The sequence below is a fragment of the Cenococcum geophilum genome, assembly GCF_001692895.1.
Source record: "Cenococcum geophilum 1.58 unplaced genomic scaffold K441scaffold_48, whole genome shotgun sequence".
Lineage (NCBI taxonomy): Eukaryota > Fungi > Ascomycota > Dothideomycetes > Gloniales > Gloniaceae > Cenococcum > Cenococcum geophilum.
This window is the reverse complement of record NW_027137606.1, coordinates 205,350-224,548: the sequence shown is the minus strand read 5'-3', so window position 1 is coordinate 224,548 and position 19,199 is coordinate 205,350. Positions and strand designations below refer to the sequence as shown.

General features: G+C 38.5%; 3 protein-coding genes across 3 annotated transcripts; 1 reads left to right on the top strand and 2 right to left on the bottom strand.

The window, feature by feature from the left end:
• Window positions 1-12,199: 12,199 nt before the first annotated feature.
• On the top strand, window positions 12,200-15,604 carry K441DRAFT_707792 (uncharacterized protein; the record flags this gene model as incomplete). Its single annotated transcript, XM_067653742.1, has 4 exons — window positions 12,200-12,342; window positions 12,475-13,142; window positions 13,176-15,187; window positions 15,509-15,604. Exons 1-4 carry the CDS (start codon window positions 12,317-12,319, stop codon window positions 15,602-15,604), a joined length of 2,802 nt encoding a protein of 933 aa, XP_067499749.1. The 5' UTR covers window positions 12,200-12,316.
• Window positions 15,605-15,859: 255 nt separating this feature from the next.
• On the bottom strand, window positions 15,860-16,404 carry K441DRAFT_580118 (NTF2-like protein; the record flags this gene model as incomplete). Its single annotated transcript, XM_067644365.1, has 2 exons — window positions 15,860-16,138; window positions 16,225-16,404. The coding sequence occupies 2 exons, from the start codon at window positions 16,402-16,404 to the stop codon at window positions 15,860-15,862; spliced, it is 459 nt and encodes a 152-aa protein (XP_067499748.1).
• Window positions 16,405-16,678: 274 nt separating this feature from the next.
• K441DRAFT_243511 (uncharacterized protein) lies at window positions 16,679-18,929 on the bottom strand. Its single transcript, XM_067640730.1, has 6 exons — window positions 18,823-18,929; window positions 18,566-18,747; window positions 18,416-18,491; window positions 17,881-18,347; window positions 17,422-17,833; window positions 16,679-17,334 (listed from the first exon to the last, which is right to left on the bottom strand). The coding sequence occupies exons 2-6, from the start codon at window positions 18,687-18,689 to the stop codon at window positions 16,941-16,943; spliced, it is 1,473 nt and encodes a 490-aa protein (XP_067499747.1). The 5' UTR covers window positions 18,690-18,747; window positions 18,823-18,929; the 3' UTR covers window positions 16,679-16,940.
• Window positions 18,930-19,199: the final 270 nt, after the last annotated feature.

Genomic DNA, 19,199 nt, shown 5'->3' with positions numbered 1-19,199 from the left:
CAACACTAAGTTATAACAACGTGTCAGGTCAGTGCCGTAACAGTTAAACACTTGCCGCTTTTTAGCGCGAATATACTCCCTATTATCTTAGAGCTTTTATACCTTAGATAGGGCTAGGGCAAGTTTACCCTTAAGATAAGAGGTCTTGGATTAAACACGAAACCCTATAACAAATTAGATAAGGTATTAAATATTTATAGAGAATAATAAAACGCGTATACTTAGCGTTAAAGATAGATAAAACATTATAGGACGATTGTATATTTAATTATATATATTTAGCATAGGGAGAAGGTTAGCGACAAGATAGAGCCGCAATTATAATATATATTAACCTTTCTCTACATAGCAAGAATAGGATAGTATAACTTTATTAAGTAAAAGGACCAGGGATATAAGCTAACTATAACGTTTAGATTAAAATGATTTAATAGGAGGTATTATAAATTAGGAAGGTTATTAAATTAAAGACAAGAATACTATACCTCTAATTAATAACTTAGAGATATAAAATATCTTTAAGAACGAAGATAAAGGGGAAGGAGATAGTATTACGGTCCTTATATTAGCAGTAGTATAACTACTTAAAGAGGATATAAACAAACTAGTAGTAATAGTGTAAGAGGTATTAGAGCTGGTTAAACTATAGAATAAGGGGTAGCTAAGTTATATAATAAGTTATAAGACTATAACTTAGTACGTTAGTATATAAGTATATATTAATATACTAACGTACTAAGCATATTTTTTAGGAGTTAGATTATATATTTAAAGGATTATAGTCTCTACCTTAAATAGCTTCTCTCTTTATAGTAAATCTTAGAATATAATTAGAGTTAATCTATTAGATAGCTACTCTACTAGTTATATTTATCCTTATTAACTTTTATTATACCTATATACTTAACCTATTAATAAGTCTACCGTAGTTGCTACTATAAGGCTTTATTATATCTATTAGTTACTATAGTAGCAGCGAAACCAGCCCAAAAACTACTTAATAAAGCAATCCGATATCGGAATCCTACTCCCCGCACTAAGAAACCCTATAAAACTACGTCGCCCCTATCCGCAAAGCATGGGGGACAACGGAGGGGCGCAGGCTCCCCGCTAGAGTCGCGAAAGTCGCGACATAATAGAGCCGAACTACGAACTAGGTAGGCAATAACGCGAAAAGGACAGCTGCTAGCTTAACTAGTAGTGGCAAAAACTAAAGGAAACATTTAGATAAATTAAAGACAATCTTATAAAAGAGGAGGAAGAAACTCTACGGTATTAGATATTTACCTCCGTCTAAGAGGTAATATAATAAGTTAAAGCCCTTTTAATACGCCCGGCCCCCTAGATAACCTAAAAAAAAAAATTAAGGCCTAGCTTAACCGGATTAAAGCTAGCATTAAGAAAATCTAAAAAGAAATGCGTAAAGGAGGACCCCTAGGCCTAGGAGCCCCTTTGGCACAGGGCCAGACCTAGACAGCCGTCGCTGCGTAGGCGGCCTGCATGGTAAACACAGTTGCGATACTATAAAGAGTAACTGTACGCGTCTAGCTTAAGGAGCCCCAGGGCTATAAACTAGGGGAGCTCCTTAAGACTATCTAGAAGATAATACTAAGCGTATACGCGGTACGCACCCTTAATAGTAGGGACATAGACGTCTATATCCCCTCCTAAATAATAAAGGACTAAATCTTAAATAGACTAAACGCGCTAGAACTAAAAATACTAAGGAAAAACTACCTCCTAGAAGTACCTAGGGTCCCGCTTAAGACCTTAATTAATAGTAAAAGAAATATAGACAACGTGGAATTAACCTAATCTATCTATAAAGCTATAAAGCGCCTTATACCTGGGATAATTATTAGCCAAATCTAATAGCTATATAACCCTAAAGCGTAGGCGAAATGCTAGGTAAACCCTAGTAGCACCTAAAAAGAGCTTAAGAAGACTAGAGGAATAATTATAATTAGTATCCTAACCTAGGCAATTTAACAAAAAATTATAAAAAGTGGGATAGTTATTAACTCCTAGCTCTTTAAAACTAGGCTATTTAAGAATAGCCTAATTATAAAGTAATGTTACTGCTATAACTAATAGGGATATATATAAAGCATATATAGAAAGTAAATAAAATGTAGGTAATATGCGGGACTATATAGCACTATGGATTGCCCTAAGGAGAGGGTATCCTGCGTTAATTACGGTAAAGCCTATAAAGTATAGTAAAAAAAGGAGTATAGGACCTTTTTAAGCTACCTTAAGGGTATCTAAACAAAAAGGATGGCCTTTTTAATGCAGTCGCTCTATATATAAGAAGCTACAGAAATAATATACTAATCCCTAATACTAGGAAATTTTATAATTATTACTAATAAGAAAAGAGGACGGGAAATATTATACCTAGGGACCTAAGAATAACCACTTAAATAGGGACTAGGTAAACTATCGTTTATTAAAAAAGCAAGTAAAGATAAATTATAAGTAAGGCTCTAGCTTCGCGCTAATAGAGTAATAATAATTACTAGTAAAAATAAAGAGGAATAGGATATAGATATAAATAAGCCCATACCTACTTAAAATAAGTAGGTATATAATTATCTAGTATAACTACGGAAATGCAAACTAAGGAGCGTATCGCCCCTTCTTTAATAGCGTTACGCTGGCGGACTACTAGGTCCTTATAGTTTAGGAGCCAGTATATAATAGATATACTAAATTAACTTACTACCCTAGGGGATTTACGCTTATATATAACGCTCTCCCTATAATAAAGGTCTACTTTATAATTAGCTAGAATATTAATACCGCGTATTAGAAACGTAGATAGTACGGCCCCTTTATTATAGCTCTATAGCTGCGCCTAAAAGGACTAAAGACTATAATTATTAACGTCTATAACCTACGCGGAGATGGCCCCTAAATTAGGATATAGCTAAAGGTTAAAACGGCTATTAAGGAGGCTAAGGGAGAAATTATACTTCTAGGCGATTTTAATACCTACTACCTAATATAGGGCGGAAAATATATAGCTAGCGAAGAGTAGGCGGAACGCCTTTTAGCCAAAACCAATGCTAAAGGTCTTATACTTATTATACTAAAAGGAGAACCTATATAGAAAAGAGGGTAATAGGAAAGTGTAATTAACCTTACGTTTATATTACTAGACCTATATAGGAAAGTTAATTTCTATAGTATAGTTAAGGAATAGGCCCTTATAAAAGACTATATACCTATTTATATCTAAATTAATAACGTAAGCTATCCGCTAGCAGAACGCTAGCGCTTTACCCTTAGGAAGCTAAACTTATAAGACTTCCTTTAAAGTATTTAGGAGCTTAACTAGGCTATATCCGAAGATCCCCTTTATACCCTTTAGGAAGGGATTAAGTAAGCACTTAAAGAATACTACCTATAAGTATAGCCTAGTAAGTAGACCTACTAAGAATAGTTGCTATATACTATATAGCTATACGCTAGCGCCTATTAGGCGTAATAACAGCTCTAAGCTTATAACAACTCCTAGGACTATTAAAGATATTTAGCACTAAGTAATTAACTATAAAAAGAGACTAGGAGAGTTAGTTGTAATAACTAAAGGCGCTTTATCTATAAACTTACTAAGGACTAGATAAAACCTTATAATAAGGGGCTTTAGATTTTATTAAAGTGGAGTAAAAAAGCAAGTATAGTAAAGGCGGACCCCTACCTATTAGACCTTAGGAGGTCTACTAAGGACCCCCTAATAGATAATAACACTATAAAAGCTAAGATTCTTATAGCTAAGTTTTTTCCTAAAACGAGAATAGTGAACCTAAATAATATTAAGATAGAAGTAATAATGAAATAAAGGGTATTTAATATTAGCCCAATTATTTTAATAGAAGAACTTAGTAAGCTACTTAGGAGCCTCCTAAATGGAAAAGCCTTAGGATTAAACGGTATACTAAATAAGGTTTTTAAAGTAGTTACCCTAGTTATTATAAAAGACTTAGCAAATATAGTTAGTTACTACTTAGCTAGCGGAATAATACTAGAAAGCCTTAAAGAATCTATAACTATAGTTTTATAAAAGAAGGGGAAAAAAGACTATTCTTTTTTAGGTAGCTATAGACTAATTATTTTTTAAAATACGCTAGTAAAAGTCCTAGAGAAGTATGTAGCTAATATTATATCTAAGGCAGCAGAGGAGTACGGGCTACTCCCTTAGAACTAGATGGGAGTAAAGCGTAAGCGATCTACACTATTAGTGGTAGGATTGCTTAGCTCCTATATATAAATAGCGTAGTAAACGCGCTATAGGTGTATAGTGTTAATGCTAAGCCTAGACCTAGTAGGGGTATTTAACAATATCTTATATAAAAGGCTTTTACACATCCTAAAAAAAAAGGGCTTTTTAAAGTGGCTTATAGACGTTATATAAAGCTTCCTAACAGTATATAAGACCTATATTAAGTTTATAAAATATAAAAGTAACTAGATCTAGACGTAGATAGGTATCCCCTAGGGGTCTCCCCTATTGCCAATCCTATTTCTCTTCTTTATATTAGAGCTCCTAGAGGAATTCTAAAGCCCTAATAACGGCACGCTAGGATTTAGCTTTATAGATAATATAAACTTTATTACTTAGGGGGACTCTATAGCAGAGAACTGTTAATAGTTGGAGACCGCTTGTAACTACTACGCGGCATAGGTAAACTAATATAGCGCGACGTTCGCCCTGGAAAAATACTAACTTATACACTTTATAAGGCGACGGCGCCCCGCCATCGTAGACCTTACGTTTACTATGCGTATTGCTAGCTATAAGACAGCTCCCTAGAAAACCAGCATACGGGTTTTAGGGATTTAGGTGGACCTTAAGCTCTAGTAGAAAGAATAGGTTAAAAAGGCTGCGAGTAAGGGCTTAGCAGCCTTTAAAGTAATATTAAGGATTACCACGTCTATATAGGGCCTATTAATACGCCACTTGCGCCTTCTATACACGGCCACAGTTTAACTAGCAATACTATATAGCGCCTAAGTATAGGGAGTACGGGACAACGCTAGTAAAAAGCCTAATTAAACTACTACGGAAGGTCTAGAATAGGTGTCTCCGTAGGATTATAGGGGTATATTAGCGAACACTAATAGCTATAATAGAGAAGGAAGTAGCTATCCCCCTAATATAGCTCTATATAGAAACGATAGCCCTCTAAAGAGCTACTAAGATAGCTCCTAATAGGGTAGAAAAGAAATCAGTAGAGGCACTTAACGGTATTTAAAAAAACACTAGTAAAGCGCTAGTAAAAAATAAAACGGCTACTAGTACTATTAGAAGCGCTTAGAGACCACGTAAGGGATTATAAAAATAAGATATAGGGCTTCCTTATATACTAGAGGGATTATATAGAGTAGGAAGCTATAATAAATTCCTATAGGCGTAGCTAGCGGAACGCCGGCAGAACGTAGATAGAGCGCCGCCAATATATAGGAGGTTACCAGTACTACTAGCAGGCAACTACCCTTATTACGAAATAGGCCGACCTAAAATAGCGCTAATAGTGTAAAGGCTAAAGACCGTATAGAAACTATATAAAGGACCGTATAGGGTAAACCTATAATACTACTATATAAAGACCTAATAAAAGCAGAGGCTATAGTACTGTTTCTTCTTCGTATAGAGGTAATAGGGCTTAATATATAGCTTGCATCTATTAGAGTACTAGTAATTCTACTATAGTATAAATGCAGCTAAATAAGATAGATAGTTCACTATATATTACTCCAGTGTCCACGCTATTAAAGGGTAGACTTTATAGTAAAATACACGTCTAAACGCCTTTAGGATGTCTTAAGTAATAAAAAAAGCGCCTAAGCGGCCGCAAAATAGCTAGTATAGTTAGGTGCCTTAACCCAGTTCTAGGCTATAAAGGTAATGGATATAAAGGATATAAGTAGATACTAGCCCTTCTAAAGCTTAGAGGACTGGTAAAAGAATATAGGTAAAAGGATAAGGAAAGAAGGGGTAGAGTGAGATCGTCCGTAATGCGCGGTTAGTCGGCTTAAAATACAGACCTTTAGATAGGTAGAAGGCGAGCCGCTAGCGCCCTAATATTAGAACGCTATCGTCTTTTTAGCGCGGCCCGCGACCGGGTTTTCTCTAAGTTAGAGTTTTTCCTATAGAAGGTATTAGCCTGTGTGGACCTACTAGGGGGACCGGGACGGGCGGTAAATTGAATTTATTATTATATCTATTAGTTAGTAAAGTAGAGGGGTATATTAGCTAATTGCCTTATAGCCTTATAAGAGTTAAACGTCTTTAAACTCTAGATCTAACTTCTATGGACTAAAGATAACTGTCTTTTACTAAAAACTTTAAAGCTCTTTATAAAGGATATTTATAACTATATTAATTAGTTCTAAATAGATATCTGCGGTCTCTATAATTGTATTATAGATTTTCTTATCTTCTAAAAGGCAGTAATAAGTCCCTTTATCTTATTTTTTTATTAGCACTAAGCTATAGCTACGCTAAAGAAATGTTACTAATGGTCTAATATTAGTCTCGTAAATACTCTAAAATAACTTTAATCCTTTTTTCCTTTAATATCCGCTTAACGGATACTCTAGTTAGCGTTTAGAGGTAGGCGTCCGCCGGTTAACTAGTATTATATTTATAGTAGGAGCGGCCGATTTAATTGTTAATATATTACCCATTTGGCGGCGTTTACTACTTAATATCCTAGGGGCTAATAGGGTAGATATATTAATCGATTATAGAGCTACTTCTATAGATTAATTTAATAGTAATTCTAAGATAATAGCTGTTTTAGGGGTATAGATTAATTTCGTTAAAAAAGGTAACTGCTTTATATAAAAAATAAGTCACGTCGCTTAAGAAACGTTGGCAAAGTCTCTTAGACCATAGAATTAACTTTTTAACAAAAAAGGTTAGCGATAATGTATTTTATAAGCGAGTTATCTATACAAGCACGTTGACTACTTTTCGCATATACTGTGCAATAAGTCTTACTTCTTAAATAACTTATAACGCAATGCCTTTACTAACTTGAGAAAAAGATGGTAGATACCTGCTTGCCCTAAATACGTATCGCAATGGTTAATTTTAAACTATTTATGCTACTGTAACTGCATATAATGTTAATTACAACACCCTTATAGCCCGCAGTAAAGGCTAGCTACTACGCGTTTTTTGCCCACCTAATGGTTACAAACTTATAATTACAGAAGAAAAGACTTTAGAGGACTGGATATTATCCTTAGACATGTATAGGCTTCCCCATTACGTCTAAATAATTAGCTATATAGCTAACCTATTACTAGCTAGTCGTGGTATTACCCCCCCCACTTATAGTCGGCCAAAACTGGGCTATAAACTATATTAATTAATATAATATATTAAAAACGGCCTACTTTTAGAAGCGTAATAAGTAATAGGCAAAATATCATAATCCAATAATTATCTCTAAGTAGTTTAACTGTATATAGGCCGTAACAACTTAGTATAATATACACTTAGAAGATAACTTTAACTTTAATAAAACTGGATATATAATAGGTGTAATAGTAACTGTAAAGGTTGTTATAGGAATATTAACGCACCATACTGTTTATATTTAGCCTAGAAATAAAAAGTAAATAACTATAGTTAAATATATTTCTATTATAGGATAAGCCCTTTTATCTATGCTTATTTTTGCTAATAAGGTCTATATTTCTACCTAGTATATAACTAATTTACCTTCTAGATAGACTATAGCGCTTAGTAAAAATAGATGGATAAATAACAAGCTTGAATATTACTGGCTTATAGAGATTTTTAATCTATATACACGTAACCGTATAGTAGGCCACTATTAACTTCTTATACTTAATAGCTATAGCAGCTATATTACGCCCAAATTTAACCAGTACTGCCTTAATTATAATATTATACCCTTATATATGCCGCTGTATTTATCTTATCTATTATAGCCTTTAGATATTGGCTATTTTATAACCATAAAATGGTTATATAGTCGATTAATAGAGAACTATATACGTCTTAGCATTCACTATATTACTAAACTAGATTTTATTATAGTATATCTAACTACTTATATAAAAGCTCTAATAGCCAGCAATATATATAACGGGTTTATAGTAGTAGGATTAGTACTATTTAACCCTAGTTAAGTACTATTAAAGTTATAAATCTAAATAACTCCTCCTAGATTACCTTATAGGTCTATTTCCTCTATTTAAACTTAAAAAATACCCTATAATATAATATAACTATAAAAATAAGTATTAGTATTTAAAGGTTTAATTAATAAGGGTAGTTAAAGCTCTTTAAGTTCTGCAGAACGTCTATTTTTATAGATAGTTAAAGGTTTTAAGATAATAATGCAAAATACGGCCTTACTACTTAAGGAAAATAAGCAGTTACGGGCTGTAAATAGCCGTTAGAAAGTTAAAAGAGCCCTAAAACGTCTATATATATACAGTCCCTCGTTAAAAGTCCCCGTGCGAGCGCATTTTTTAGACAACTTACCTTGCTAAATTACTATATAATAACCATATAATTAATTCTAAAGCTATAAAAAATATTTTAAGTTTATATTATATATAAAATCTATAACTCCTTTAGAAATCCTATTAATTATTTACTAAAATCTAAAATCCCAAAAATATTATTTCTACTACTAAATATTAAAATTATTTTTAAAAAATTTAATATCTTATAGATAACGTATGTGATAGGGTTATGAAGGTGACCCTAGTTATGACCGATTTACATTACCGCCTTCTTATTTAGGCTAACTTATTGCCTAAAATATACTGCCGCTTTGAACATCAACACATCAAACTTTCCTCCTTACTTCCCTTGCACAGAACTCCATATTACTAAAGCCATGCCTCGCTAGTCGCGTACTCTAGATGCAGAAGATAGTCTATAAGCAGCTCTAAAAACCTAGCGAATAGCAAGTTTCTATAAAAGCGCTGAACCTTGTGCGAAAGCCCATGACGTTACGGAGGTCCCTAACAGTTTCACACTAACGTACGCGCAAGCACGGGTGCGTATTTTATAGCCTATATAACGTATCCTAGAGTCTACCCAGCGTATATTAAGGTATGGAAACAATTAATCGCAGGTAAGCTGCAAAAGCGGGCAGAAGAGTCTTCCGCAGTTACCGCTGCAGCTATAGCTACAGCTTTTATTATGCAACCTTAGAAGACCGCTAAGAAGGTAGTAGAAGAAGCTGCTTTACCAAAGGACTCGCAGGAAGGATGATGCGATAATTTGTAATGGCTTTTACTAATTATTTACCGCCAAATCAGCATTTTGGCAAATTTTGATTTTCAAATCGGTCATAACTAGGGTCACCTTCATAACCCCATCACATACGTTATTTACGTTTACTATAACTTTTTTATTTAAATTTTTATTTTAAAAGTGTGAAAGTTTATTATAACCCTTTAAACCCTTATTTTTTCAAATTTATATAGGAAATTGCATTTTTTTTAAAACTCTTTTTTAAGTTTATAACCTTATAACAATTTTTTATACTTTTTAAATAAAAATTTAAGTAAAGAGAGTTTTAATAAAAGTAAATCCCCATAAGATCTTAGATTTTTAGGAAAAATTTTAATATCTAGTAATAGAAAATATATGCTAAATATAGTAAGTTTTAGTAGGAAGTTAGTAAAACCCAGAGACTTCTAATAAAGGACTATAGATTTTAAATAATAAAAAAGTATCGCGATTACTAGATTATATATCTGTAAGTAGATTTGGATGTTTTTTTAAGCTTTAGAATTAATTATGTGACTTTTATATAGCATTTTGGCAAAAAGTGTCATTTTTTGGCGTGACCTCGGCACGGACACTTTTGACAAGGGACTGTATCACATTTAACTACTTTTACGGCTGTAGAGGATGTGTAACTTGTTTAGCAAAGTAATATTTAAGATATAGCTCCAGTAGTAGACAGTGTGTCCAATAGTCAGCGGACAGCGAGCTTTGGGGCCTTATAGCTAACTGACTGCAGCCAAGCGGATCGCTCGCCGTCCGCTGCGTCAAAATCAGGTATGCTGACTGTTACGCTACCAGCTCGCTATCCTAATTAGGCAATTTGTATAAAATTTATAGTGTTTTATTACGGATTTTAAGCAGCACCTCTATATATACAAATATTAATATTACCCAATTAAAGATAACTATAATTTACTTAATATAGTGTTAAATATAGCTAAAATTATCCTCCGCGCCCGTAAGGGTTTAAAAGGGTAAATATTAGGGTTAGTAGTAATATTAGCGGTAAGAAAGAAAAGTAGTAGTAAAAGCTCCGGAGGCTCTATTTCTATATTAGATTTAATTAAATATTAAGCTAGCTTTTCTACCTCTATAGTTAGCTTATGGCTAGTAAAATTAAAATTTAGGCTTATTAACTAGGGTATAGTTATAGCTCTATTAAAGCTAATAGGGTTAATTTAACCACTTAATAAAAGGCCTTTAATTAACCACTACTTCTAATATTAATCTACTTTAATTATATCGACTAATAGTTAATTACGCTTATTAGTAATAATCTTTTTAGCTTAACTAAAGGTTTATTTATATAGAGCTTATTACTAGTATAAAAAATATATTAAAAGTAATTTTAGTAAGTATTAGGTAAAGAATTTAACTAATTTTAAGCTACTAGTTAAAAGGATTAGAAACGATATAATTTTACTTATAGCTATTACTGGAACTAATCTTAATAAACTTAAGGCCTATACTATAGTAGTGGTTAAGCTTACTAGCGAGCTTAATCCGCTTTTATTTACAACTAAAGACTATATATATTTATTAGCTAAATCGTTATTAGATTTATAAGGAACCTTCCTATATTATAGCTTAACTAATTCCTTATCTTCCTTGTCTACTTACTTATTAATAAAAGTAGTTAATCTATTAGGTCTGCGTGGTATTAAAGGGCGCGTAGATAAAGTTAATAAGGAAAAGGTAGAGGAAGAAGTAAAGGAAGAAGTAGAGGAAGAAGCTCTACTATCTTACTAGGGCGTAAAATATAATATATTTTATATTTTATATAGGTAATAGAAAGGTAAGTTTAAATATAGGGGACTAGGTTTATACTCGTAGTGGAGATTAGGGGAAATGCTCTATTTACTATAGCTAAGTAAGAGATTCCTAAGGGTTTCCTAAATGCTTTAAAATATTACTAAATCTTCCTTTCCTTACTACTAAGGCAGCGAGCTATTAGCTCGCTGTAGTTTTATTACCGACTGACTGTTAACTGACTGTAACTACCCTATACGCAGACTGACTGCTCGCTGACTGCTTATATTATCAGCTTCTTGGCAGCTATGCTGCCAGTGTTGCTAGCTATTGGACACACTGGTAGTAGAGTTAAATGGTATACGGCAAAGGGCTCCACTAAAATGTAGTTTATGTAAATCATTGCAATATAATGCTTGTATGTGCCCAAAATGCCAGTAAATATCCCTATATAGAAAATATTTATTATTATATTGTGGTTAAATATTATATATAGTATATGCGAAAAGTGGTCAACTCGCTTGTGTGGATAACTCGCTTGTGAAATACGTTATATGTGTGTCCGCTAATTGATTCTATGGTCTAAGCTTGCTGAGGTAAATCAGCTACGTTAGTAATACAGTAAAATCTCTTTAGTACGATACCGTTTGTTCGGCCGAGCGTATCGTAATACCAATGGTATTGTTATATCAAGAGTCACGTATTGGGTAAATAAGTAGGAAAAAGAGGAGCTTAATACCTAAAAAGGCTTAGGATATCTACCTCGCGGGCTAAATAAAGCCCTCTCCCATACAAATTCTCTACTGGTTATACCGATATTGGTGGTAGGTGCTTAACGATATTGGCAAAAGTCAGATTATCGTAATATTACACCAAAAAAGGCTTGATTAAGGGGTGTAGATCGTAATGTAGAGGTTATCGTTATATACCCCATATCGTATTAAGGAGATTTTACTGTAGACGAAGTCGGAAAAAAAATCGGACGGTCAAGTTGCCCAATCGGAGAACGACGTGGAGTGGCTTGGCGAAACGGACCGTGCGGAGAATTTTATTGGTTGCGGTTGGGGTGAAGCCGGTTTTCCAACGGACTGTATGCCAAAACTAAATAGAATTCGCGATCCGGACGCTTTTGTGTGTCGACGGCGCAATCTGTCCGTCACCTGACACCCTGCGGGTGCGAACAGTAAACCCTTTCACTTCGTTTCAGGGCATTGATAATTAAAACAAGTCCGGAATCCGATCATAGCGAGCTCCTCCAAGCTTTTGCTGTCGACCATGGCAGATCATAACTCCTATCTTCGGTACAAACGAGATACGAGATACTTGCTCTACTGGATGATCCACACCTCCAACAGCATCATCAAGTCTTCATCTTCGCAGCCAATTCCAGATTCTTCATCTTCGGCACCAATCCCAAATCCCACACCAGTCAGTGTGAATACGACGGGCGAAATTCCAGTGTCAGCTTTCGTGCCACTCTCGAACCTCATTGCAAAGCACATCAATCCGATCCCTTCGATTATTTACCGCCTCTTCCAATCTGTCATAGACGCGCGAACTGCTACTCATGCCCTGTTCCAGCAGATTGTCGCTACAAAGCCTGATCTAGAGATCGAAAAGAGCAATGTTTCTCACAGATGTTTCATCGATGCTCTGACCGAGGCCTTCAAAGCCCTGGGAGGCGAAGAATGGGCTTCAGCGTCGAAGTCCGAGACCAGTAACCCCGATGAAGAGGGCCTAGACGAGGTGTCATTCACGAATAAGTTCTCCACCCTCGGTATCGATAGACCCAGTGACGGGGAGGAGGGTGAGGATGTAGTCGAGGGAGAATCCAACAGTCGTCCGATGCGTCCTGCAAAGAATTCTACGGCAAAAGAAAAGAAGGGCAAACGAAGAAAGAAAGCGAAAGGAAAGACACCAGCAGTCAAGGAAGCCAACTTCGATGGCATTCCTCTCGAGAGCTACCGCATCATCGAAGACGAAAATGGCTTTATCACTGATTATCTAATGGCTGTCTACTCGCTCGTCAAAGAGTGGATTGAACTTCGACATTACGTGCAAGGGCTTTGGCGCGAAGTATCATACGGCGGCCTCAACAGTGGTGTGGCTGGTGCTCTGTCCAATATTGCTATAGCGATGATCAAGCAAACAGAATCAGCAATTTTCGTCAACTTTCCTGGGCATGAGTCTTACGAGACAGTCATGAAGACTATTACACGTGGGGATCCGGAGAAGGCCCAAGGATCATTTCACATGGCCCTACACCGAATGGGACCCGGTGCAGAGGCGGCGGAAAAGGTGCAGGAAGTCGACATCGACATCAAAGAACACTTCCTAATACACGCTTATTGGGATCTTCTCGACTTCATACTGGATTTCCAGAAGACTCGCAGTGGTAAACCAACTAAGCGTATGCTCTCCGAGATTCGCGATTGGGATCCCAATTTCGATCTCCAACGAGCTACTAAGGAACAACGCATCAAGTGGCGCCGGGCGTACACAATCAACTGGCTGTACGACTTGGTCAATGTCTTCTCATCAATCGTCGTTCAACGCAACACCCTGAAAGGTCAGAACTGGGTCCTCGAAACAGTAGATTGGTCCGTAAACGGACCATGGAATCAACATCGCAGACTCTTTGGTTCGAACGAACTTGCTGGTGATATTACTTCTTTTGCAATGCAAAAGGAAGGTACAGATGTTCGACAGAAGATTCTTCCTCATCATGTTTTTCAGATTCAGTGCATCGTGGATTCTCTGGCAGTGTCCCGGGGCTGGTCGGTCAACAGTCTTAAAGGTCACATTCTTAATCCGCCGGCACGAGGATTCCGTCCAAGGCGAGATGTTGACCTCTTCATGGATCGCCAAAATGAGAGAGTTGGCCATGGATATTGTAATGCGGTTGATGTTTTAACTCAGTTTTTCGAGAAGGATGCTATGATGCACGGAAACCCAAATCGCCATCAGCAGCAATCTGAACTGCTGAAAGATTTTATGGACGACTTTGTGAATTGGTTGGGGGAATCTAAGTACATGTACGGCTTGCAGACCATCCCTCCATCTCGCTTCTCTAACACGAATGCCAACGGCCTCTGGGAGTATTCTCCATTCCTTTGCGGCGTTGGTCTGGTAGAAGCACTGGAGCTTGCGTACGGTATGAACTTCTTGGTATGGGACAGAATTCCAGAGCCGATGTGCCTCATACATCTGCACAATATGCTGGTGCAGAAGGGCTATATTAGGCAACCAATCGGACTCTATGCTACCCTGCAGGATCTCTTCCCAACTGCATTTTTTGCCAACGGCAAAGTTCCCATCTCTGACTTTAATGGAGCCTTTCATGCAGTTGTCAATGAGACTGGCTCTCGTCGTGCGACTTTCCAAAGGCGGGGGCTAAACCGGACCGCCGCTCGTACGGCGGTGGACATTCACGGACTCTTGGATACGAACGCGAATCGTTTCTTCAAGCAAAAGTCGTTGCTTAGGATCTATCACCAGGCAGAATGGGTGCCAGAGCGCATTCCTGATGAGGATGTTTCCCCGGTTTCCGCGTTGGGTATGCTCCGGATCGGCCAGACGAAAAAGGTTGTTGATCCAATGACAGGCAAGAGGGTGTTGGAGGATACCGCGCTTATCAGACGTGCAAGATCTGATGGAATGAGTGATGAGACGATGATTCAGATGGCATCACTGCTACAAGATCGCGGCACCAACCAGCCGCTTCCGGAAGCTTTATTGGCATTACTCCCTGAAGGCTACAACACGTCCCCTGCCCCTGAAAATAAACGTGGCAAAGGTGTTTTCGGCGGCCGCGAGCTGTTGGACCTTCTCAAACTGGACATCATCAACGATATTTTTGGCGAGCGACCACTATCGAGTCTGAACTACGTCTGGGTCACCGCGCGGTTTATGCTACTATTTCATCAAATCGAAGACGAGTTAAAGCGCTTGCGCAACCCGTCATGGGTCTGCGCATATGAGAAGGAGGCTGTGATGATGCGAGAGAAGAGGGCGTCACTTACTGCACTGGCGCTTACCGGAGAGGATGAGGAGTGTATGAGGGTAATTGCTGAAGCGTTTCAGAGCCCAAGGACAGGATTTATGGAGCATATATATTGGGAGGACTTGAAAAGCGCTGCCGAGACAGTGAGTAAGGATGCGATAGATGACGATGAGATCGGTGGTTCTTGCACAGTAATGTGAACAAGGAGCCTTTCAGGAATGAACTAGAGTGAGCGAATTGTATCTGTCTGAGTTACCCATAATGCATGTAAGAAGGCTCCTCCAGCAGCTGAACACTGCACATAGCTCCCATTATTGGATTGTAGATTCCACAGCTGGGCAAGTAGTCGGTGAAGTAAAAGTGAAATTATTGCCGCAGAAGATGTTCAGACCTTTCGTGAGTGCAGCCCAAACAAGCCTCGAATACAGGCATTGAATCTCCTGCTACACCTGAATGGTAACCAGAGGATCAAGCAAAGCGATTCGCACCTCCTAGCTTCTCGTGGGAATCAGCGCTTGACAAGGGAACTTGATGAGAAGGCGAGTGACGCATCAGGTTGAATACGCGTCAGAATGAGGAGGTGTTGTCGCGTCCGATTCAGAAGGGAATATTTGAATCGCAGTAAGAGTTGTCTTAAAAATCAGACGCTTACTTAGATATAGCTTTACTATAATGCAACGGCTCTATACTAATTAATTAATCTACAGCTCTAAAATCTAGATCTATAACACTAAAAATAAGCTCTAAGCTACTGATTTTATACCGGCAGAATGAAACTTGGCAAGAGATTCGGGTAGTAAAGTTACTGCCAAGAGTTACTGTCCGGATCCTGGCCGGGGAATTAGACCTAGTTGCTGCATTGCATTCAGGCCCGACTCCTCGCCAACTTCTTGCACGATCAGTCCATCTCTAAGTGTGTAGATAGTCGTTCCGGTGAAATACATTTCTGTGCCGGTGTTGGGCTGGTTTAGCGCGCCAACAGGCAGGTCTGCTCCGGTATGCTTCCCACCACCAATCCAGCGCACAACCACATAGTTTTGATCCGCGATCAATGGATATGGGCCATAAGAATGGAATGAAACGTTCGAAAACGCCTAACGAATTTCTCGCATTAATATTTGGTCCACTCGCAGCAGCAGTAAATGCGAATACATAACCTTGCATGTATAGAAATACGTACTCTTTTAAATTCAAGAAGCATCTGCTTTGCGGCTTCTCTGCCCTGACGAGGTCCATGCATCGGGTAATTCACAATGAAGTCTTCTGCGCAGAGTTTGTCCACAATATCAGGATTTCCAAGTGTCCAGTATTCCCGATAATATTCAGCAACTATTTGTTTGTTCCTATCTTGAAGAGACATGCTAGCCGCCATGGTCGGAATGTCGCTGTTTGCTAAGGTGGTTGATGATTTGGTGACAGCTCGAAGTGGATTTTTTGACTTGCAAAGCAGAAAATGAAGAAGAAATAATCGGACTATTGAATTCGGGCAGACTTTTCACTTTATGATGAATACAAGACAGCCACATCGACCCATATATTTTGAATGAATTATATATATTTGATTTTTGCTCGTTGTTGACAGAACTCTAGAACGCGTTTCACAAAACGGCCGCGGAAACACGACTTCGCGAGGCGCTCACACGTATGATGACGTGAGTGCAAGTGCATTTGTCACTTTGAGATGAGTAAACCTGAGCGCAAGGAGTCACGATGGCTTTGACTAAGTAGAACCGAGTCACAGATTCCATATAAGCGGCGATGTGCAGATCTGCCGAAGACGGTATGTTGAGGAGTCTTGGTGTGTTGAGTTGGACGAAGTTCGGCGTGGGCACCCTGAAGGCTCTCGGTTACCGTGCAGGTGGCTGGTACATTCTAACCGCATTTGGAATATTCAGGTTATTGCTCCCATATCGAATGTAAAATGTTAAAAGTCCTCGCAATGTTCGATGACTTGACTCGTTCATACACACCTGCCAAGCGCCCGGCGAAAAATTCCCGATGCACAGTACTGGAGCTCTCTGCGGCAGTAAGAAAATAAACCCAAATTAGGGCATGCTCGCCGGGGATGCCGATGGGGATCTCTTCAACCGTAGCTTTGAGTTTGTCGAGCAAGTCAGCAATGCCCGAATCTTTTCCTTGTGACTGGTCGCTTAGAACTCGACGCGCATAGATTTTGCATGCTTGATCTATAGCGCTTTCCAATCGGGTGAAGATATCAAGGGGTTGAAAATCGCCACGGAGGAAACTTGGGGCCCGAATGCCGATCAATGGCTCTATCATGAGTTCCATACTAGAGCTCATGTAAGCCTATGCACGCAAGATCTGATTCCATCGAAAGCTAAGCAGATCTTGGAAGATGATATCATGAAAAGCTTACAAATTAATCTGTTCCTTCAAGAATTGGATGAGAGGCTTCTCCCTAGAATACTGTGTGTCACCAAAGGCCAGTATCCAGGACTTCGCCATGCCAATAAGTAGCCGGAAGTCACGGCATCCTGTTACCATATCATTAACTAGAAGAAGTACGATTGTCGCTAGTGTGGTTGCGCCGGTGTTGATTTGACCTTGGGTGGCATTTGCAGCCCCCCTCAACGAAGCGATTGCAGTGGTCTGATATCGTGTTGCTGTAGGAGCCAATTCCGGTTTCTTCAATCGCAGATGGTTTGCAGAAGATGCAAGGAGTGCATACCGCACCAGTTCGTGCTCGCATGCAAGCGGGAGCAAAATGGTCCTGAATCCATTCCTTGGTCCATCAATTGGTACCATCGTGGGGGCTATGTCTTCTGAAACTGTCCCATTCGTCAGCTGTCTCCAGATTTGTTTCCATATCACCTACAATTAAAAAGTAACATTCTTGTTGATGAGTCAAAGAGCTCTAAGCTTGGAGATATCTTGCTGCTAAGGCCGACTTGGCTTTCCATCATACCAACGAACGCTGCCTTAAGACAGTTATCCACTAACGTTGGTCCGTTACTGATAGGCGAATCTTCATTGGGTAGACCGGGCGCTTCCGGTTCGTTGGTTATGATAGCGAGTGGTGATTCTGGTCCGGAGTCGTACCTCGTAATCGCGGTCCCAGGGTCCGCCCGGGTAGCCACGAACAAGCCTGGTGCAATCTGGCCATTACAGCACTCTACCAAGATCTGATCTGAGAGGCTTGTACTTTTTTGAATGTCATCTTTTGCTTCAATACGATATTTGAGTTCGTTAAGTGATGCTGTGGCATTATCGTGGGCTGCCCGAAGGCGAAGAACCTCGCTTTCTAGTTCTGCTATGTATTCTTGGTTCTGGTGGCGATGTTTACTGGCAATGTTTACGTTAGGACCTACAACTTTAAACTACACAGGCCAAGCAAATACGCGCTAATTTACCGCTGGGCCTGGAGGACCTGACGACGCCTTTTTTCCCCTGACGAGCCTATATTTTTTGATCTGTTGGTAGACACTTCTGCACTCTCTTACGATTAGGAGTCAAGTCCGGCAAAATCAGAGTGTGGGATGACGTAAACCTGAAGCACTGACCCGGTTGTTGATGTTGGATGATATGTAAGAATCGTGGTCCCAGAATCTTGTTGCGCCGTTGCTCAAGAGTCTGCTTTCGACTCTTGCCATTATTCAAATCTTGTAGTTGGTCTGGGGAAGGCATTTTTAGCCGTTGTCATCAGATTGGCAAAGCTGGAATTGCAGAAGTTGTGTTGATTATGCTTCTATAAAGTCAGCTTCGATGTCTCTACCCCCGCTAGGAGTATGACTCAGCATGCGTAAGATCACAGACTAACTCAGTGTAAGATTTTCATCTCTTTCTCTAAGCCCCAAATGCTAAGTTCTAAGTCTGTGTTTCATAATTGAAGATTGGGGTCACTATAATCACGACCTTCAAAACTTCTCGAAACTCCTTGTAGAATATATTATTCCCGAGTAATGCGACTTTTTAAAACAATACCAAAATGCTTTTTTCCGTATCGGCTACATCCCGTCTAGCACCTTCTTCTTCGCTTCTGAAGCAAAGGCCTCTATGCAGACTTAGTAATTAACAAGCTGTCAAGCCCGCATGGACAAGTATGGTTGTCTCAGCAGGCAANCATGACAGTAAATGTTGCTAGTACTTAACTGGTATAGCTTTACAAACCCTTACTAGTGCGATATAATTAGGGTT